The 17,442-nt window shown below is 42.9% G+C and overlaps 2 protein-coding genes across 2 annotated transcripts in view; both read right to left on the bottom strand.

Moving 5' to 3' along the window:
• PLEKHG1 (pleckstrin homology and RhoGEF domain containing G1) overlaps nt 1-17,442 on the bottom strand; it is a 521,486-nt gene that overhangs the window by 469,257 nt on the left and 34,787 nt on the right. The gene's annotated exons all lie outside the window — the stretch shown is intronic.
• On the bottom strand, nt 1,394-15,890 carry GINM1 (glycosylated integral membrane protein 1). The gene is made up of 8 exons (XM_065732240.1): nt 15,797-15,890; nt 10,361-10,420; nt 10,090-10,186; nt 7,893-8,041; nt 6,004-6,160; nt 5,143-5,273; nt 3,689-3,852; nt 1,394-2,255 (listed from the first exon to the last, which is right to left on the bottom strand). The coding sequence occupies exons 1-8, from the start codon at nt 15,863-15,865 to the stop codon at nt 2,147-2,149; spliced, it is 936 nt and encodes a 311-aa protein (XP_065588312.1). The 5' UTR covers nt 15,866-15,890; the 3' UTR covers nt 1,394-2,146.

Genomic DNA, 17,442 nt, shown 5'->3' with positions numbered 1-17,442 from the left:
AACCTTCTTGTTGTGGTGCAGGTGCTTGGTTTACAGTTTCATAAGTAGGGATGCAAAGAGCACACACTAACAGCTGCTCAATTTCTATCCACATTGCAATTCATACCATACTTATGCAGTAAGGTAAAACTCTTGTATGTCTGCCCCCTCCCCCCCCTTTTTTTTTTTTGTGGTTAAATTTGAACCTTACACAGTACTTGGCACTGCTGAAGCTGCTCCTCAAGTACTGTGTTCAGTTTCGGGCCCCTCACTACAAGGAAGACATCGAGGCCCTGGAGTGTGTCCAGAGAAGGGCAGCATAGCTGTGAAAGGTCTGGAGCACAGGTCTTACGGGGAATGGCTGAGGGAACTGGGATTGTTCAGTCTGGAGAAGAGAAGGCTTGGGGAAACCTTACCACTCTCTACAATTGCCTGAAAAGAGGTTGTGGCAAGGTGGAGGTCAGCAACAGTGACAGGATGAGAGGTAATGGCTTTAAGTTGTACCAGGAGAGGTTTGGGTTGGGCATTAGGAAAAATTTCTTCTTGGAAAGAGTAGTGATGCATTGGAATAGGATGCCCAGGGAGGTCGTAGTGTCACCATTCCAGAAGATATTCAAGAAACCTGTGGCACTGAGGGATGTGGTCCATGGGTATGGTGATGACAGGTTGGCAGTTGAACTGAGTGATCTTAGTGGTCTTTTCCAACCTTAATGATTCTGTGAAGGGACATTCATTTCCACGTGCATGGACAAGAACTGTCTGTGGGAGACTTCAACAGTTCTTGTCTGTGCAGTCACCACCTTTGTGGTGGAGTCTCTGTGGTTTCCTTATTAGCTGATAAGGATGACCACCACCTCTGTCGTACTTTCTTTCACCAAATTTCTTAATTCAGAACCTTTGAGCTGTGTCTTAATGAGTCATGGCATTATTGTGGTAGCTCTGTTGGGGTAGAGCACTGGGAAAGCACTGATTGTGACTCCAGGGACACCAGTCATTGCTGCTTGTCTCAGATCAGCGGAGTATCTGCCTTGCTTGGACATTTAGTGCTCCACAGCCACCTGAAGCACCACACCAGCCACAACACGTCCAGCTGAGGGGCCAGGTGATGTGGGAACAGTTGGGATCCTGCTCTCTGGTGACACTGAGTGTGAGGAAGGAACTGTGAGTACAAATGCACGAGGTGCTAGAACAAAAAGCATGGATAATTTTCATCTGCCAAATGATAACTGCTCAGTCTAATGCCAGGTAGTCTGGATTCCTTCCCCTCCCGCCCCCCCCCCATCATTCTGAAAAACAACTCCTCTAAGTTAGAACAATGAAAAGCTAAAAAAACAAATAGCTCCATGTAAGTAACACATCCCCCAAGCTGCTGTTTATGTAGCAAAATAAATATATGCTTCACCACAGACTAATAAACAATTGAAATGTTTATTTGAAAAACATGAACAGCATGGGAAGACTGAGCCTACTCAGTAAGCCAGTACTGTGGATTTGGGTTTTTTTTTTCCCTTGATTTTGAGATGTCACATAGCACTGTCACAAAGACAAAAAGAACCTCGTGAACAAGCCAAGTTACAAGTGCTAATGATTTTTATGAGCATTAAGGGGTCATAAAAGTATAAAGTGCTTGAAATACAAATCTGCCTTTTTTGACTTTGTTTTGCATATATGTCAAATTACTTGATCAATACAAATGTTTGGTAGTGATACTTTCCTTTCAAGGCACACTCAATTCTAAGAGACCTGAACCCAGGTTGAGCAGCTCTGTTCTGGCTTGCAGGCACACGTCTGTGATACTCCTTTGTCCTTTTCTGAAAAGTAGTACTTGGAGACTTCAGGGCACCCTGAATTTCATCAGCTGGCTGCTTAGGAGAGCTGGTCTATATATAGGAGTGAAGGCAGCCAGCACCCTGTCTGAGCTGCAGAGAAGTGACTTCACAGAAGTTAAAACCAACGGTAGCTGTATTTTGAAGCTTCTGGAAAAGGCTGCATGTTTATGAAGAGGCACAGGGAAGTCAGCTTGGAGCCTCATCTTGACTGTCCCTTTACCAGCTGGCTTAGTTTTCTCAGTAGGAAACAAAGTATTAAGATCAAGTGCCAAATTTCAAGTCAACTAAAAATCATTTAAAAACAAACAAACAAGAGCAACTCTGAAGTAAATACAATATTAAGTACATGTTCTCTCATCTAGATTATTTTTCCTGTCTGGAACATCTGAAGGTAAGCTGATGGTAATCACAGGTACAAAGCTCATTTGATCCAGGAGAAGGATGCCTCTGAAAGGGAAGATTAGCTGGCATTATAAAATACTACTCAAAACAATGCTCTGTTCTAAAAATAAGTCATATTCTTAAAAGCACCCTTCCATTTAAATAAATGTGTCAAGCATTACCCTAATAATACTTGTTCTTTGAAAGCAGAATGAAAATCTTACAAGAAACTCGTTCCAAAACTTGTTTCAGGGAGGTCCCCCAGTTCAGTTGGTACATCTGAGCTATGAGTTGAGTAGGCTCAATTTCAACACGGCTTAAAGCTGTTCAGCCTCTCAGTTCCTCAGAATGCTCTGACAAGCTGCACACAAGCTCCATGTTCTGCAGCTGGACAAGAAGTTACTGTGATCTGATCTGGTTCCTCATTCTGTACTGACCTCTGCTATGGATAGATCATCAGACACTTTTCCTAGTTCTATTTATTTCAAAGCTCCACAGCATTAAGCTCCTTACAGCTGTAGGAGAGCAGCTGTTACAAACCATTTCTTTATCTTCATTACTCTAACAAGCTAGTTTCAAGAGGTGCTCTGCCCTGACAGCAGGCTTTGGGAAGTGTCAGGGGAAGCATGGCATCTTCCGTCGCTGCACTTTCCAGCCTTCTCAGTTTACCAGCCCTCCATCTTCCTAGCTCTCTCAGAAGCACTAAGGCCAACTCTTATCCCTGGGTGAATGCATAAATCAACCACACTCAGGGCCTTTCAGAAGCACAGCTGGTCAGCAGTATTTGAGAATATCAGCTGTGCTTGCTCTGAGTGAGGAAGCACAATTCACTGTCAATCATTCCTCCTTAAAGAACATTTGATTCCAAGGGTTAAGGCTTCCTGAGTTGACTTGGGTTCCTTAAAAACGTTCACGCTTTCCTACTGCAGCACTACACCTCTACTGATTCCTTAGCTGCAGCTGCCATTTCCTTCCACACCTTGTCTGGAAAACTCGTTTCTCTGAAAAATATTAGTGTTGCTGGTAAGATCCCAGCCAGTCAGTTTTATTTATAACCTTTTGCCACAAATGATACCACCACCCCCTCCAGCTTTCAAGCTCCCGATATAGGTAACTCCTTAAAGAAATCTCACCCAGAGTAGCAAACAAATTTGAGACCTTTCATAACTACAGTAATGACTGCAACACTATGAAAAGACATAGGATGCAGGGATGGCTTAGCTCTAGCTTCTACTCTCCTCTGTTGGAGTTACGATAATGGTGTCTCAAAATGCAGTCTTTACAAGACCTAACACAGATTTGGTATTATCACAGCCAAGCTAAAGATGCTCCCAGTGAAAGATTTACCTTTGCATCAAAAGGTTACTTAGAATGAACATTTGCTGGCATCCTTCCTATTAAACTGCCTAAGGAGCAGGGCTGCTTCTAACTTGAAAGATTTTTCAGTAATGCTTTGTCTTCATGTAAAAAATAAAAGTAGAACAACAGAAGTTACTTACTTGGGCTCACAGGAAGGGAAAATCACCTTTAAGACTTTTACAATGAGCGCTGCTCCAATAACTCCAACCACAATGACTTCCATCAAGTTAAAGAAAATGGGTAAAGATTTAAACCAGAATCTGCAGAGCCATTTTCTCAAGTCTTCCACCCACTGGCACATCACCTACAATCAAACGGGTAGACATAATCAGGTTGCAAAACAGAGCAGGTGCTGTTTTGTAGCTACTGGTAAAAGCAGGATGTCATTAATTGGTGACTCAGATTAGTTTCTTTTCTAAAGTTTGGAACCTTGCAACTATTTCTACAAGAAGGTTTAATTTGTGCAGAAGTGACCCATCCTCAGAGAGTTCCCTAAAAGCAAAGGCCACTTGGGGAAAGAGTTGAACAGAGGGTAGCTATGATTGCATTGCTGTATTCAGCAAAGAAGGGTCCCTGAAATGCAGGAGAGGGTTAAAGAATGTGCTCCCCTGTCTTTAACTTTCAGCACATTGTTTTTGCCATGCTCTCTCAGCAGTGCACTTTAAGCGTTTCCCTCCACCACAAAGTAGGCTGTGGAAACCCATCCATAACTCATGTGGAACTGAAGCTTTCAATCTGCTGCTGTGTTTCTTACAGTTGGTGAAACTCATGGCTCATCAACCAGTGGCCAGCGCCTGCCTCTAAGCAATGTCAGAAAAAAAAAAAGCAATTTAAAGCTAAAAAAGAGTTAAAACTGCTGTAAATACTCAATCCGTTATAATGTTAATATCACATCTCATTTTCATGATACACCTGTGAGGTCACAACACTGCAGGATTTAGACATTCATATGACTTTGAGTGGAGTAAGAAAGATATCTCACCACTGAAGCTATTTAAGAAAGTTTTGGCTTAGCTTTGATTTTGTTGTTGTTTTTCAGTCTTCTGGAGCGTGCCTTAACAGTCTCTTGTTCACAGTGGTTGGCTGTGGGGATTCCCTTGACTTCTACAGATATCAGCCACTGTCACATAACTAAGTAGGAGTGGCAACTCTCTCTTGAGAAATCTATTATATGCTATATTGCTTTCTTCAAATGCAAAGGAGAGAACCAAAGAAAGGTCTAGAATGTTCTACACCTTCCTACCATTTACATAAAGAAAACCCGCTATCTGAATTTTAACAGTGCTTTAATTTGATTCCTTCTGTAACCATCCAGGAAGGAAGTAACCCAGCAATTGTGCATGTTTCTGCAGACAATACTAAAAACAGAGAGGAAGTCTGTTTGTCTGTTCTCCTGAACTATGATGTTCTGCTTTATCAGCAACACACTACTACATTTGTTTTCCTAGGAACGTCACCAAGTCATATTCTCATTTCTGTGGAGACAGGAGAAAAAACAGGAAGGAAAAAAACCTGCTTCTCCTCTTTAGGCCAATCTTTTAAGGAAATACTAATGAAAACAAACAAACAAGGAAAAGCAACAACGAGACCCTACCTTGTAGGAGGATGGAGGCTCTATCCTAAGAGGTGTTTCCGGTAACTTGCCAGGTAATGTCTCTTCATCCACTGTGGTTTCTACTTGCCAGATCAGGTACTGACTGGTAGTTTGCAGGGGATCTTGAATATCTGAAGTAGAAAAGCTGGATTTAGTGGGAGGGTTGGTTTTCTGTTTTTTTTTTTTTTGGGGGGGGGGGGAATGTTTTTTTTTTCCCCACTTTTTTTATTTGACTCTCTAAGCTAGGAAGCAAAAACATGCTCCACTTCAGTAAAATCAAAGAAAGCCAACATTTATTTTTCTCTTGATAAGAAGCAGCAGTATTACAGAGCAGCCCTTAGCTATGTGTCAACTGTCACCAGATTTTAAAAGTGACACACCAGATACAAGTATTTATCTCCTATGAAATTCTTGAGTTTCTGATTAAACTAAACTGAAACAAGATTAAAGTATCCAGTAACTTCTCTTGAAAGTTATTCAAGTTTAATAACTTTTCTCTGATTTGGAAGTGACCCAGACAAGGTATTTCCTCCAGAGTTTTCCCCTTTGATCTCAGGAAAAGGGGGGGCTTTAGGGAAATTTCCAAAGCAGCACCGAAAGAGGTATTTATTTATGTAAATGTCGGCTATGATTTTACCAGCACCAAGTAATTCAAAGGAGAGCAGATTTGGAAACAAAACAAAAGAAATAACTAGAATGTAAAAGAGTGGAATTTATGTCTAAATATATCTATATATACATCATGGTGAATCTGACAGCTGTTTAACCATGCAAAACACTGGGGTTACAATGTTCTTTTGCCCTTGTAAATCAATATGTAAATTATGTGCAAAAATATTATGTAACATCTAAGAGAGAGACCTTTTCCTGAGAGGTTGGGAAGTGTAAACAGCACATCGTTGTCCCTTGGGATGGAATACAGCATGCTCTCTTTCAAAGGGACGGTGTAGTTTGAATGCCTCAGTACCCTCAGGTCCTTCACTAAGATATCTATTTCTGTTACTTCTTCCTGCTGAACCTGCAAGAGATGCAGACAGATTGATATTATTGAATTTAAAGACAAAGTAGGTTGGCAAAGGAAACCAGTACATGCTAGTCAACTCCAAGCCAGTAAGATTTAGACAGATGCTGTAACATGAATCAGTACTCCTAGTTTGTACTTAACACATTTCTACAGCCAACACCATATTAGAACGTATGCTGAACAGACCAAGTCTCCCTCTCCCTGCAAAAACGTGTGGTCATCAATCTGTGGGCTTTCAGCCAAGTCTTACAGAGCTCCTCTTGTCAAGGAGGCGCTTTAAAGCACGGAAAACTGAAATATATCTAAAAGGGCACATGGAAACATTTAGCATGTTGCTCAGATAAGACTGACACTGCTGCTTTTACAGACATTGATTTTTTTTTTCCCCAACAAGTGAAAAAAATCCTGCTGAGATCATTCACTGCTGCTTTTGTTTAGCTTAAGCTTTTATTTCTTTTAAGTGATATCATTCAGAGCAGACAGCGATGAAGTATAGAGTAACTGTGTGTTCACATATTCAACTCTCCTACTACAGGTTGATGTAGAATAGTTTGTAAACACACACGGAGATGATGCAGTTTCACTGATGCTTTCAGAGCCATCAACCCTTTGCTTTTAACCTGTGCAGAACAATACAACCAAAAAGATGGCTGTTACTGTCAGCTGATACCTGATTATAAAAATGGAAAGCTTCTGACTTACAGGAACAATGAGGGAAACAGCATGAGGTTTCTGTGTGTTCTTACCAGGTCTCTGTGCAAACCCAATATGTTTTATGATATCCAGTTTGAGATCTGAACTAAAACACAACTGTCCAACAACCGTAGCAAACCTGAAGCTTATGAGCCAACAGTAGGGTTCAAATCTCTCAGGGCAATCATCACTTCTATTAAGAGAAAAATTTTCACAGGGAAATGCATCATGCCTGCACGTACTGCATGATGGGCATGCCATTAATTAACACTTGATGGTTTTATCATCATCCTATTAAAAAAATGCAGCAGAATATAGGACAGCAGCTATGTCTTCTAACTATAACCACTCTGGTTGGAAAAATATTGGTGACTGTGAGAACTCAGCTCCGCATGTTTCAGTCTCAGCTCCAGTTATAGCCCCTCACATTCTCTGCTATATGTGCAAATACAGTTGAAGTTCTGTGGATTTATTTTTTTCTGCTGTTCATCTGAAAAAAAAAAATCTATGTTCAAATCAGTATTTTTATTCAGATGAATTAATTAGCTTGCATACAAAACAGTCTAAGGCTAAGCCCTCAAATGATGGTTCCTAGTAAGCCCACTTAAGAGGAAGCTGCTGCAAGCTGCATGGTTGAAACGTTTTATTAGCTTGGAATAAACGATGGGCAAAATCTCAGAGTGTGCACATGCCCAGTTATTCATTTTGTATATTACTTTGAAAATGAAATATTGCTCGTAAGTTTGACTTTCCTTGCATTTTGGAAAAGCTCACGATATTCTAACAAGCTTCATGGAAAGTCATCCAACTGCTAACTACTGAGATAAGAATGTAAACATTAAAACTTGAGTTCTCCTCATGAAACACCTCTGCTGACCCAGGTTGGTTTTATCTCCCTCAGCACGGTGCTAGCTAGCATTGGATTATATACTTTGTACCTTGACCGCTACCCACACGCAGATAAACCTTTTACCTCTTGGTTCCTTTTTGCCACTCCTAAATTCAAAACAGGCAAAGTGTTATTTTTCCCTACCTGTCTTCCATCAACTTCCGTCACTTCTTCCTGAATGACAATCAGCTGCAAATCAGAACTGGATGCCAAGGGCCACTCGTGAACCATGATGCGAACACTGACAGTTCCCAGGCGCTGCCGCTCTGCGTCATCCAGGCTTCCAGTCTCCACTGTTAAGACACAGTGGCACAGTTTTCAAAGAGAAACCATCCCAAGCAGAAGGCAGTGTATGCTGGAATTCTCCACGGGGCAAACAGATGCAAATGATGTGGCATCCCTGCAGGTGAGGCCATGCTGGAGCTGGAGGGAAGCAGTGGAAGTCGGGGAGACCTATCTACCATGCAACCACACAGTACAGGAGCTGAGACTCTGCTGCCCATCTCTAAGCCACCATGCTGTGTGTCACCTGCAGTACTTGCTTAAGAGGCACTCAAGGAATATGGTCCACTTGTGTCCTTCAGTTACACAACTCCACCTGCGACCCTTTTCCTTATAAAGCTGTTTACCTCTTTTAAATATAGATAAACCCTTTCTGGAACCATTTAGGAGTATCTTACGTTGGGAAAATAAGTGGCAGAAGGAAAGAAAGAGGGGCTGTTCCCCATGGGTATAAGCACTAACATGCTCACTGAATATTTTCTGAACTACAGCAGCAAGCAGATATTAAAAGAACAAAGATCCTACAGTCCCAACCTTTCACGTGTCGGGCTGGAGCTAAAGGTGTTCACTGATCTGAAACTGACTTTGTTGGAAGTTGAAGAGGGGATACAGGTACAGGGACAATGTAACAATAACATCAAGACAGTACTGCTCTGGAGACTTGGTCTCTTAATATTCAAGAGTGTGAACATCTGGCTCAATTTTGATCTTACACACAAATATTCAGGATTATTTTTCCCCTCTTAGTAAGTAACAAGTATTTCAGTACTCCTTCAGCCTTTTATAAACGTTCCTTGAATCCGCTGTTGAGAATGTTGTTAGTAAATACGTAACTGTCAGTTTGCAGGTAGACAGACAAGAAGTACTGTGATGAGGACCCAGATCCAAACACGAGGGTGGACAGTTCCAGGTTCCCAGCTCCCAGGTCCAACCAGTATTTTTCCCATTGTTTCAGATTCTCATTCATAGCTGCAGCCACTGCAAGCTATACAATTACGGCTTTGGAAATTAATAGGAACCATTACTGTAGAGTGCTCAGCATCTCTCAAAATTAGTCAGTAAAATCATAACTGTTTTTCTGGAGTCAATTATCTTGTAGGTAAATGATATTTTGACACATTTTTCTATCCTTGGATAGAAAACACAGAAGCAATAGGAACATAACTACCCCGGAAACAGAGAAGTGAATTACTGTTCTGTTCTCCCACTTCAGAAAAGAAATAATGTCAAATCAATAATTGATAATATTTGGGAAGAAAGGGTTCAAGAGACAAGGTCGTGGCTCAGAGAAGCCACTTACAGAAGCATTAGTACTCTCTAAGTAAATGACTGAAAGTAAAGGGGTGGTGACCTCAGAAACCAAGCAGCAGACTGACTGCACCTCATCTACCAAGAGATCATTCTGTAAACAGAAGCTTAAAGCAAGTAATACAACGGGCCTTGCTTAATTATTCAGCATGCTCTGTGCATCTCAAAAACCACAGTTCTTTCTGATCTTTCACAAAGGGGTTGTGTCGAATTGGTGGATAAAAACCAGCAATTTCAAGATCATTTGAAAACATTAACCAATATGAAACACAGCAAATCTGCAGTACTGGTGCCTTAATATCCTGTCCAGGAGAACCTTATTTGTCTACAAAAGACAGAAATGAGATAATTAAAAAGATCTTCCCGAGAGGTCTTCATATTTTTGCTATTGAGCCTCTGTTTGGATGCATGCCAGTGAGCCAAGGGACGTGGCCATTAGCAGGGTGGAGCTGCATCCTTCTGTTTACATTGTCCAGCTTGTCCTGCAAAACATTCTTCTGAAAAGACAGGCAGGGTCTTGAGTTCAGATTCAAGCACTTAGATACAAGCATGTCAGTGCGACCACAGTACAAGGCACCACGATTTTTTCCACACACATCAGTAGGAAAACTTTCCTCATTTGGGAAATTTGCTTCTACAGTACTAAAGTTTGCAGAGTACAAGTACACGTAGAAATTGTTAAGCTTTCGTTACTAGATAATGGGGAATCATCATACTGCAGGGAAAGGAAAGACAGAAGGAGAATACTCACATATTACTGTTTGACACGTTATGTGGGCAACTCCACTTCTCATAGGAAAATCATTCAGATACACCTGTCCGTTAACATAGGTGATATTAAACACAACCTGAAAGACAGACAGACAATGAGCGTGCAGTCCAGCCCCTGTGCTGCAGTTCTGTTCTCAGAGGAACACGATTAACACTGACTGAAGTCAGACCAAGCAATGTATTCTCATCCATGTGCTGACTTTGTTTCGCTGCATATTAATTCATTGAATAAATAGAAAAACCTGACAAACCTGTCCTTTGTGGAATTCTCCACTGCTTTCCAACATCATAACATTGACTCTGATCGTTTCCTGGAAAATAACAAAGAAAAGAGATGTAACTTTCTATGAGAAAACACACGAAACTGTACAGGCCATATGCAACTTTCACACACTGTCCTGCAGAATGGCCCACAGCTCTCAGGCTTTTGACCTTGCAAACAGAAAGAACAGGGATATACTTCTCGTTCCAGGTACAGGCTTTTTTCCCCTCTTTTTTAATAAAAATGATTGATGAGGAAAAACAATGAGTGCTTCCTTCTAAGTGTAACTTATTTGTTAAATACAGATAAAGCAATAATCAAAATTATCAGAAGAACTTGTTACGCATGGATGTAATGGAAAAGAAGAGACAAACATTAGCTGAAACAGAACAGACAACACATGAGACAATCAGAGTCTCACTCTCTGTCAAGTTCATTAAGAGCTCCATTAAGCCCTCAAGCTGTCAGCCTGTTGTGATAGAGAACACCTGGCTTTATCAGCACCAGTGTTTTGTTTTTCTCCTCCAAGTTATTCTTCACAGGCCTCCTCCAAGCCCCGGGGACTTATTTCCTTCTTTCATACCTCAGTTGCTGTGATTTCTTGTTTCCTTCGTTCTGTCCTCTCATTTCATCCTTGCAATCCGAGGGGTTCTTGTGCAGATGGGACCTGAAATCTCCCAGCTCTGCCCCATGACAAGGCCTATATACAAAAACCATCCACTCTTGGACATGGCCATGTGTAAAGAGTGCTACACTGCTTTCCTGAGTCGTCTCCTCAGAAATAATATTAGATTCTCTATTTGCCTTTTGGGAGCCTTAAATTATTCTTTCCATGTTTCACTTTCCACAGAAAACTCTTCTCTGTCCCTTCAGCATCTTTAGCACTGTGTTTGAGACAGTTTCACATCGCACAACTGAGAAGCGAGGTGTGTGTGTCTCCAAAGAAAGGAGAACTCCTCAGAATTCAGAATGAACGTGTGAATGAATGAAAGGTTTTTGAGGCAGGAAATGCTTGGAGCACAAATTTCCTTAAAGCAACGGGTACGCATAGTGGCCAGAACTACCACAAACTGAAAAACACCATCCCAATCTCATTCAGCAGAAATCTGGCTTTGTAAGAGGTGTAGTTTGAAATCCAACACAGATTTATAGGAATTATTTATCTAACTAAGTACAGCATTTTTTTTTAAAGGAAGGCAATTTCCTCTTGGTTGGAAATTACTTGTCCCTGATGTTTCAGATGCATTTGGCAAGAAAATAGCAAAATTCTCTGTCCACTGAGATCAAAAAGAGAAAACCTTTTTCCCTGCCCTTCCTAGGAAACAGGCGTTGATGCTGACCTTTCTCCGAAGCTCCAATCCCAGTTATTCAGATAACCCATATGTTGATTTAGGAAACTGGGTATCTGAAAACGTAAAATGGATCAGTCATACAACTGTGGGACGTAATCTGTTCTGTCATCCTGTAGCTCCCAGAAACCACACTTATTTTGTTCCTCATATGTTAAGAATGCTGTATAGTTAAACAAAAAAAACTGCCAAGCCCCTGGAGCTGTGCTTCTTTTACACACCCAAACTGCATGACAGATTAGCAAAATTTTGTGTCCTGACTTCCGAGTATTTTCTCTCTTTTGGGAATTCAGAGGGCCTGGAGGATGGACCTTCCAGGCAATCTTAATAATCCTTGAGTTTTAAGCTTCAAACGAAGTCTGAGTTCCTTCGCACAGAAAGTATTTTGCAATCTTCTGTCAACATCTATGAAGTGACTCAGATTACTAGAAAATGAAAACAACGGATAGCCAGTTACTTCTGAGAAGAGGGAAAGTCCCCCACCTCTTGTTTTAATCAAATGACGTGTACGAAAATGAAGGGCTTAGGGCAAAATAAATGTGCTCAGCAAATGAGCACCGTATGTGATGATTTCTTAAAGTTGTCAGTTCTGTTGACTTGGTACCCAAAAGCACAGTCATGACTTCCGTTGTACACGTAAAGCTTGCACCTGAGGAGCATATTCTGTGTTGAAGAAATTGAAATATTTAGGTAAACGCATCCCTGCTGTCAAAATTACAATAGTCGGTACTGTGCAGACAAAAAAGACAGCTGAGCTGATCTAACAGCTTTCTGCCTCTGCCACTGACTGAGTGCAGCTCCCTCCTCTCCAACACATCTTCCTTCCCTCCCGTTTCTGCCAAGTCAGTGAGCAGCGACAGCTCATTAAGCTGGCAGGAGAACGGCTGCTTCACTGCCAGCCTGTTCCTTTTCCCTCTCCATAAGCAAGAGGCAGACAAGCAGTGGAGACGCAGGCTCACATCTGGGAGAGGTGTGGGACTCACTTGTATCTGAATTTTTCATGACCCCTTATATGTTCTCATGTTGCCGAAGCAGTTTTATCAGCCTTGTGCCAGACTTGCTATGAAACACTGCAAGTAGATCTCCAAGTTTTGGTGTGAGCAAATGACTGGTTTTCAACTGCTCTTACTCCAAATGTTCCCAAACTGATACAGAAGCATCTCAAGGACCAGAGGAAGGGAGGCCACCTTTTCCAAAGTAAGAATCAACTCACATTGACATCATTCCTGGCAGTGTTCATTTAACTTACTCTTAAAGCTTTCCGGTGACGTCCAAAAAAATGAACACTGTCCTCAATTATTTACTCTAGCGTTCTTTTTTTCTCTCTAGCTTTAATGTTAAAAGCTTTCCTGATGCCTAACCTGAAACTTCCTTGCTGCAGTTTATGAACTGGTCATTCATCACTCTTGACAGCACCTTCCCATGGCAAATATCAGCCCTCCAATTCAGTTTTCCTGACTGTATACTGATGCTCCCCGCTCACTTCATTCTTCCTCACAGCTGTCTTCCCACTGGTCCTTCCTGAAGCATTGCCCCCAAAACCCAATAGGGCCCTCTGTAACCCAACTGCTGTGGCCAGTCTCCCTGACTCCACACACCACACAGCAGCCTAAACGAGGGCAGGAGACACAAGACACACACCCACCACAGAGAGGAGCAGCACAGGAGAGTTGAGCCACCACACAGAGTGTGTGGTGCACAGGATTCCCTGTTACTATATCCCATTGATAACTGATCAAGAATAAGTGCTTGAGAGCCGTATGTTAATGTTTGCTGTTCTGGAGGGAAGGAAAACAAGTCAATCCTGCAGCAATGAGGCTGCTGAGTCCAGAACATAGGGCAAACACAGTAATCCTCAATCATGTTCTGTTCTGGAGAAGCCTGAACCACAAGTGTAAAACTTGTTTTTATAACTTACAATCACTCTTAATGCTGTCATAGGGTGCAGATGCATCTCCTGAGTTTTCCTAAGACTTTTATCACTTTTTTAGCACTACAGCAGTGATACTTGCAGCAGTAATGGCCCAGCAAGTCCAGAACAGCTCACCAAATTTTAGCACAAAATCTGCTCAAAGCACGCTTGGTGTCACTGAACGGCATTACGATATTTAGGATAAGTCAGTGAAATCCATTATTTGCTTAAGTAGCTCCAGCTCAACTACCTTGTTGATACATACATCCAACAGTGACGCTTTTGCTTTGCTCTGCTTTTCCAAACAAGTACACATATTCCTTCCTCGCTTTGTGACGCTCACGGAATAATACTGCTTATCCTTTCCTCTGCCCTACATGTGTTGCCTCTGCTTTCCCCTTGTTAAATCAACTCACACTATGACTCTTTTATCCAGAATTTGAAAGGCAAACACTTTATCTCACATCATCAGAACGCAGCTGCATCACACTGCTTTAATTTAATCAAACATACACAGAAAGATTAGGCGGTATCTTTTAGGTATAAAGTTCAGAACATAAGCCAAGATGTTAACAGAGAAATTGGCACAGAGCTACGAAAGAAAGATGTCAGCATGCCACCATAAACAAGTTTATTTGATTGAAATACGTAACACCCACTGCACACGCACTCATGGTGAAGACTACGTTTTTCTGTTGTGAAGCAACCTGTCTTCAACAAATAGTCAGAAAAGTATTTTTCAAGCAGCTGCAAGAACATAAGGTCTGGTAGGCAAGTAAGCCTTTTTGAAAGAACACAGTTAAATCTAAAATCTCAGTAGCAAATGGAGTAAACAAACATCAGAGCAAACAGCCCACTGTGCTCTCAGCAAGTTCCTGACAGCACGTCAAAAATACTCAAGTACAAAATCTAATTCTTGACCTAGCACTAGAAAAACACATTACTTTGATGCAAAGATCGCTTCTACTGTTGTTGCATCATCGCTTGCCTTTGTTTGTTGCTGCTGTTGTTTTTTCCCAGTCTGTAATCCAGTTTTGCTTGTCAAAATGTCAGGAGGAGAAAGCAAAACCAAAGCATGCATGCTTACGTTCTTTTAAATAAATAAATTAATAAACAAACAAACCCCAGATTTCAAAACAGCTTATTTAAGAAACGACAAGTGTTGCACAACAATGGAGGCGTTCACATTCCAGAGCTGAACAAAAGCGTTTCAAACTTAGAAAACGAAATTGCACAGACGTTCTCCAATGTTCCCAGGTCTTTTCCCAGTCCTTTCACGACAGCTCCCGTAATATATTCGAGGTAAACTTACTGCCACAATGCAAAGCTAGCAGAAGTACTCCACCACTGTGCTTTCAGGATGATGCTTTCAGTATAGCCATGGCAGCCAAGGAGAAGCTGCAAACTGCCTGCAGCCCAAACCCTCCTGAGGAAAGAGCCTTCTGACTGCGTGCCGTGCATTGTCAGGCTCCTGATGGCAACCTAACAGCACCGAATTCCCATCCTGCCCAGGCCCTACTCCTCCCACTAGCTCCTGCTCACACTGTCAAGCTTCATAAGGGCTCTGAAACGCACCTGCACTACTATGCCCAAAGCGAAGTACTCGAGGACCGACTGAGCTGTCTCTGTGCTCCCACACTTCACTGCCCCCGACTTGGAGTGCTGACGTCTGAAGATCTAGATCACAATTTCGAAGAGCTAACCCCATCTCACTTCCAATGTTTGCAAGGGGAAGCGGAGACCGGGAAGTGAGCTCAGGACGTGCCAGGCCCTCGGGAGTTTCAAGCAGCACCTCGGGGAAAAGGGGCCCTGGCAAATCTTCCCATGGGACGGCGACTGCACGACGGTTTGGGTGAAGCCAGGTACAACGCGGGCACTGGGAGGAGAAAGCAGCCCACACGATGCCCTGCCGCGGGTTCAGTTCAGAAGCACAGCCATCACCAGAAGGAGACGCGGCCATAACGCACGGCAATACTCGCGCGGCACCAGCCCATCACGACGCGGCGGGCACACGCACACAGCACGAGGTGCATCTGCCCAGCAGTACGGAGAGCCAGACGGCTCCTCTCCCTCACCCTGACATTTTTCAGCTATCAAACGCCCTACGGATGAATCCCCGGAGGAGAACCCCCCCCCCCCTACCGCCCCGTCGAGCCCCCGGTACCTGCCCCAGCTGCAGCGCGGCGGCCAACGGCAGTAATAGCAGCAGCAGCCGCCCCAGCGCCGCCTCCATCTTGCGACCCGGGAATTAAAACAAAGTGAAACATCAACAAGCGGCGGGGCGGAGCCGGGCTGCGGAGCTGGCGGGCCGTGAGCTGTCCTGGTGAAGCAATCCGCAGCCTGATTGCATGTTGCTGTGTGACTCGCGCCGCTGATCGTGAACAAAAATCATCAGGGAAACACTGCGACTTGTTATTTCACGTGCGGTAGGCATTTCTGCCACTGCTGTAAGCATCTGGGACAAGATGGAAAGAGAGTCACAGATCAAGATGCACATTAAACAACAACCTTATGTATTTATTTTCAAAGTACGTTTATTATCAGAGTACTGTTTCAGAGATTAGAAAACACAAATTTGATTAACTGTCTCCCATCAACACACAAGTCAGCAATGGATGAAGGAACAGAAACACTGATGTCATCATTTCCACAGCCTCTCTTCAACATCACTCAGTTTCTCTTAGATCTGTCCTAGATTTTAGCTTGCTTCTTTGAATCTGTTATGTTTTGTCTAGTAAAGCAAATAGGCAAAGGATCTGTTTTCTGTTCAGTCTCATGCAGCAAAAATCCCCACGGCGTGTCAGCTCCCCAGCCAGACGTTTTGCTGAGTGATGTAGGAGTGGGGACAGGAGGGCAGCTCCAAGAATGCAGCTCTTGTTGGTACTTGCAGCCATTTGCATGCTGTGGTGGGAGGAGGCCTATATATCAAGTGTGTTCCTAACTAGGTGTCTCACTCCATTAGTAAATCAGATTGGGGCTTCCATCTCAAAGAGCCTGGTGGATCCTGTGTTCTGTAGTATGAGGGTGATTATTAAAATGCGTAAAGCATGTACAGGATAAATAATACTTGATGGTTTCATAGCATATACAAATACAAGGACTGAAGGCTTGCTGACTGCAGAATGCTTCAGCAAAGGTTGGGCTGCTCACCTCAAGGAACTCAGCAGCTCACTGAGATGGAGCAGAACACCTGTCACTTTTTGAATGTCAATGAATATCTCCTTACTGTGTTTTCTTGTGTTGTTTATTTTTTTCCCCTTAATTTTTTCCCCTTTCTCCCAGTTTTTTGCACCTCCTGTTCTTTAATGTAAACGGTAATGTTCCTAGCTCCTAGTGATAACTGAATAATTATCACTATTATTAGTATTTTTCTCTCCAGTTTTTCACAAGCTCAGTAGGAAGGGACCTTCAGAGGCATCTTTTCCAGCTGCCTGACCACCTCAGGGCTGAGCAGAGGGCACTGTCCAAGCTGACCTCAGTCAGCTGTGGGGCACCAAGCACAGTCTGGGAAGCCTGTTGTGGGGTTTGACAACTCTCACAATAAGTATTTTCCTAATGACGGCTCTGAGCCTCTCTGGCACAGCTGTAGGTGCTTCCTTACTGAAGGGCAAAGCGTGAGCTCTCAAAGCTACAGGTAAATAGCTACACCAGCACACGGGCCTGGGTGAAGCCGACGTCATTTGCGCTCGTGCTTCTGTCACTAAGTGCCGTGCGGGGTGGCTCAAAAGCAGCCTTCCGTCAGTCCAGCATCACAAGGCCGCGCACCGGCAGCGCTGGCTCGGGGCCGGCGTAACGTCTCCTCCGCGCCGG

Source organism: Cyrtonyx montezumae, unplaced genomic scaffold (genome assembly GCF_038088225.1).
Source record: "Cyrtonyx montezumae isolate F1298 unplaced genomic scaffold, pur_monq_1.0 scaffold_0, whole genome shotgun sequence".
Taxonomy (NCBI): Eukaryota; Metazoa; Chordata; class Aves; order Galliformes; family Odontophoridae; genus Cyrtonyx; species Cyrtonyx montezumae.
Note: the sequence above shows the minus strand (reverse complement) of the source record. Positions and strands in the feature narration are given on the sequence as shown.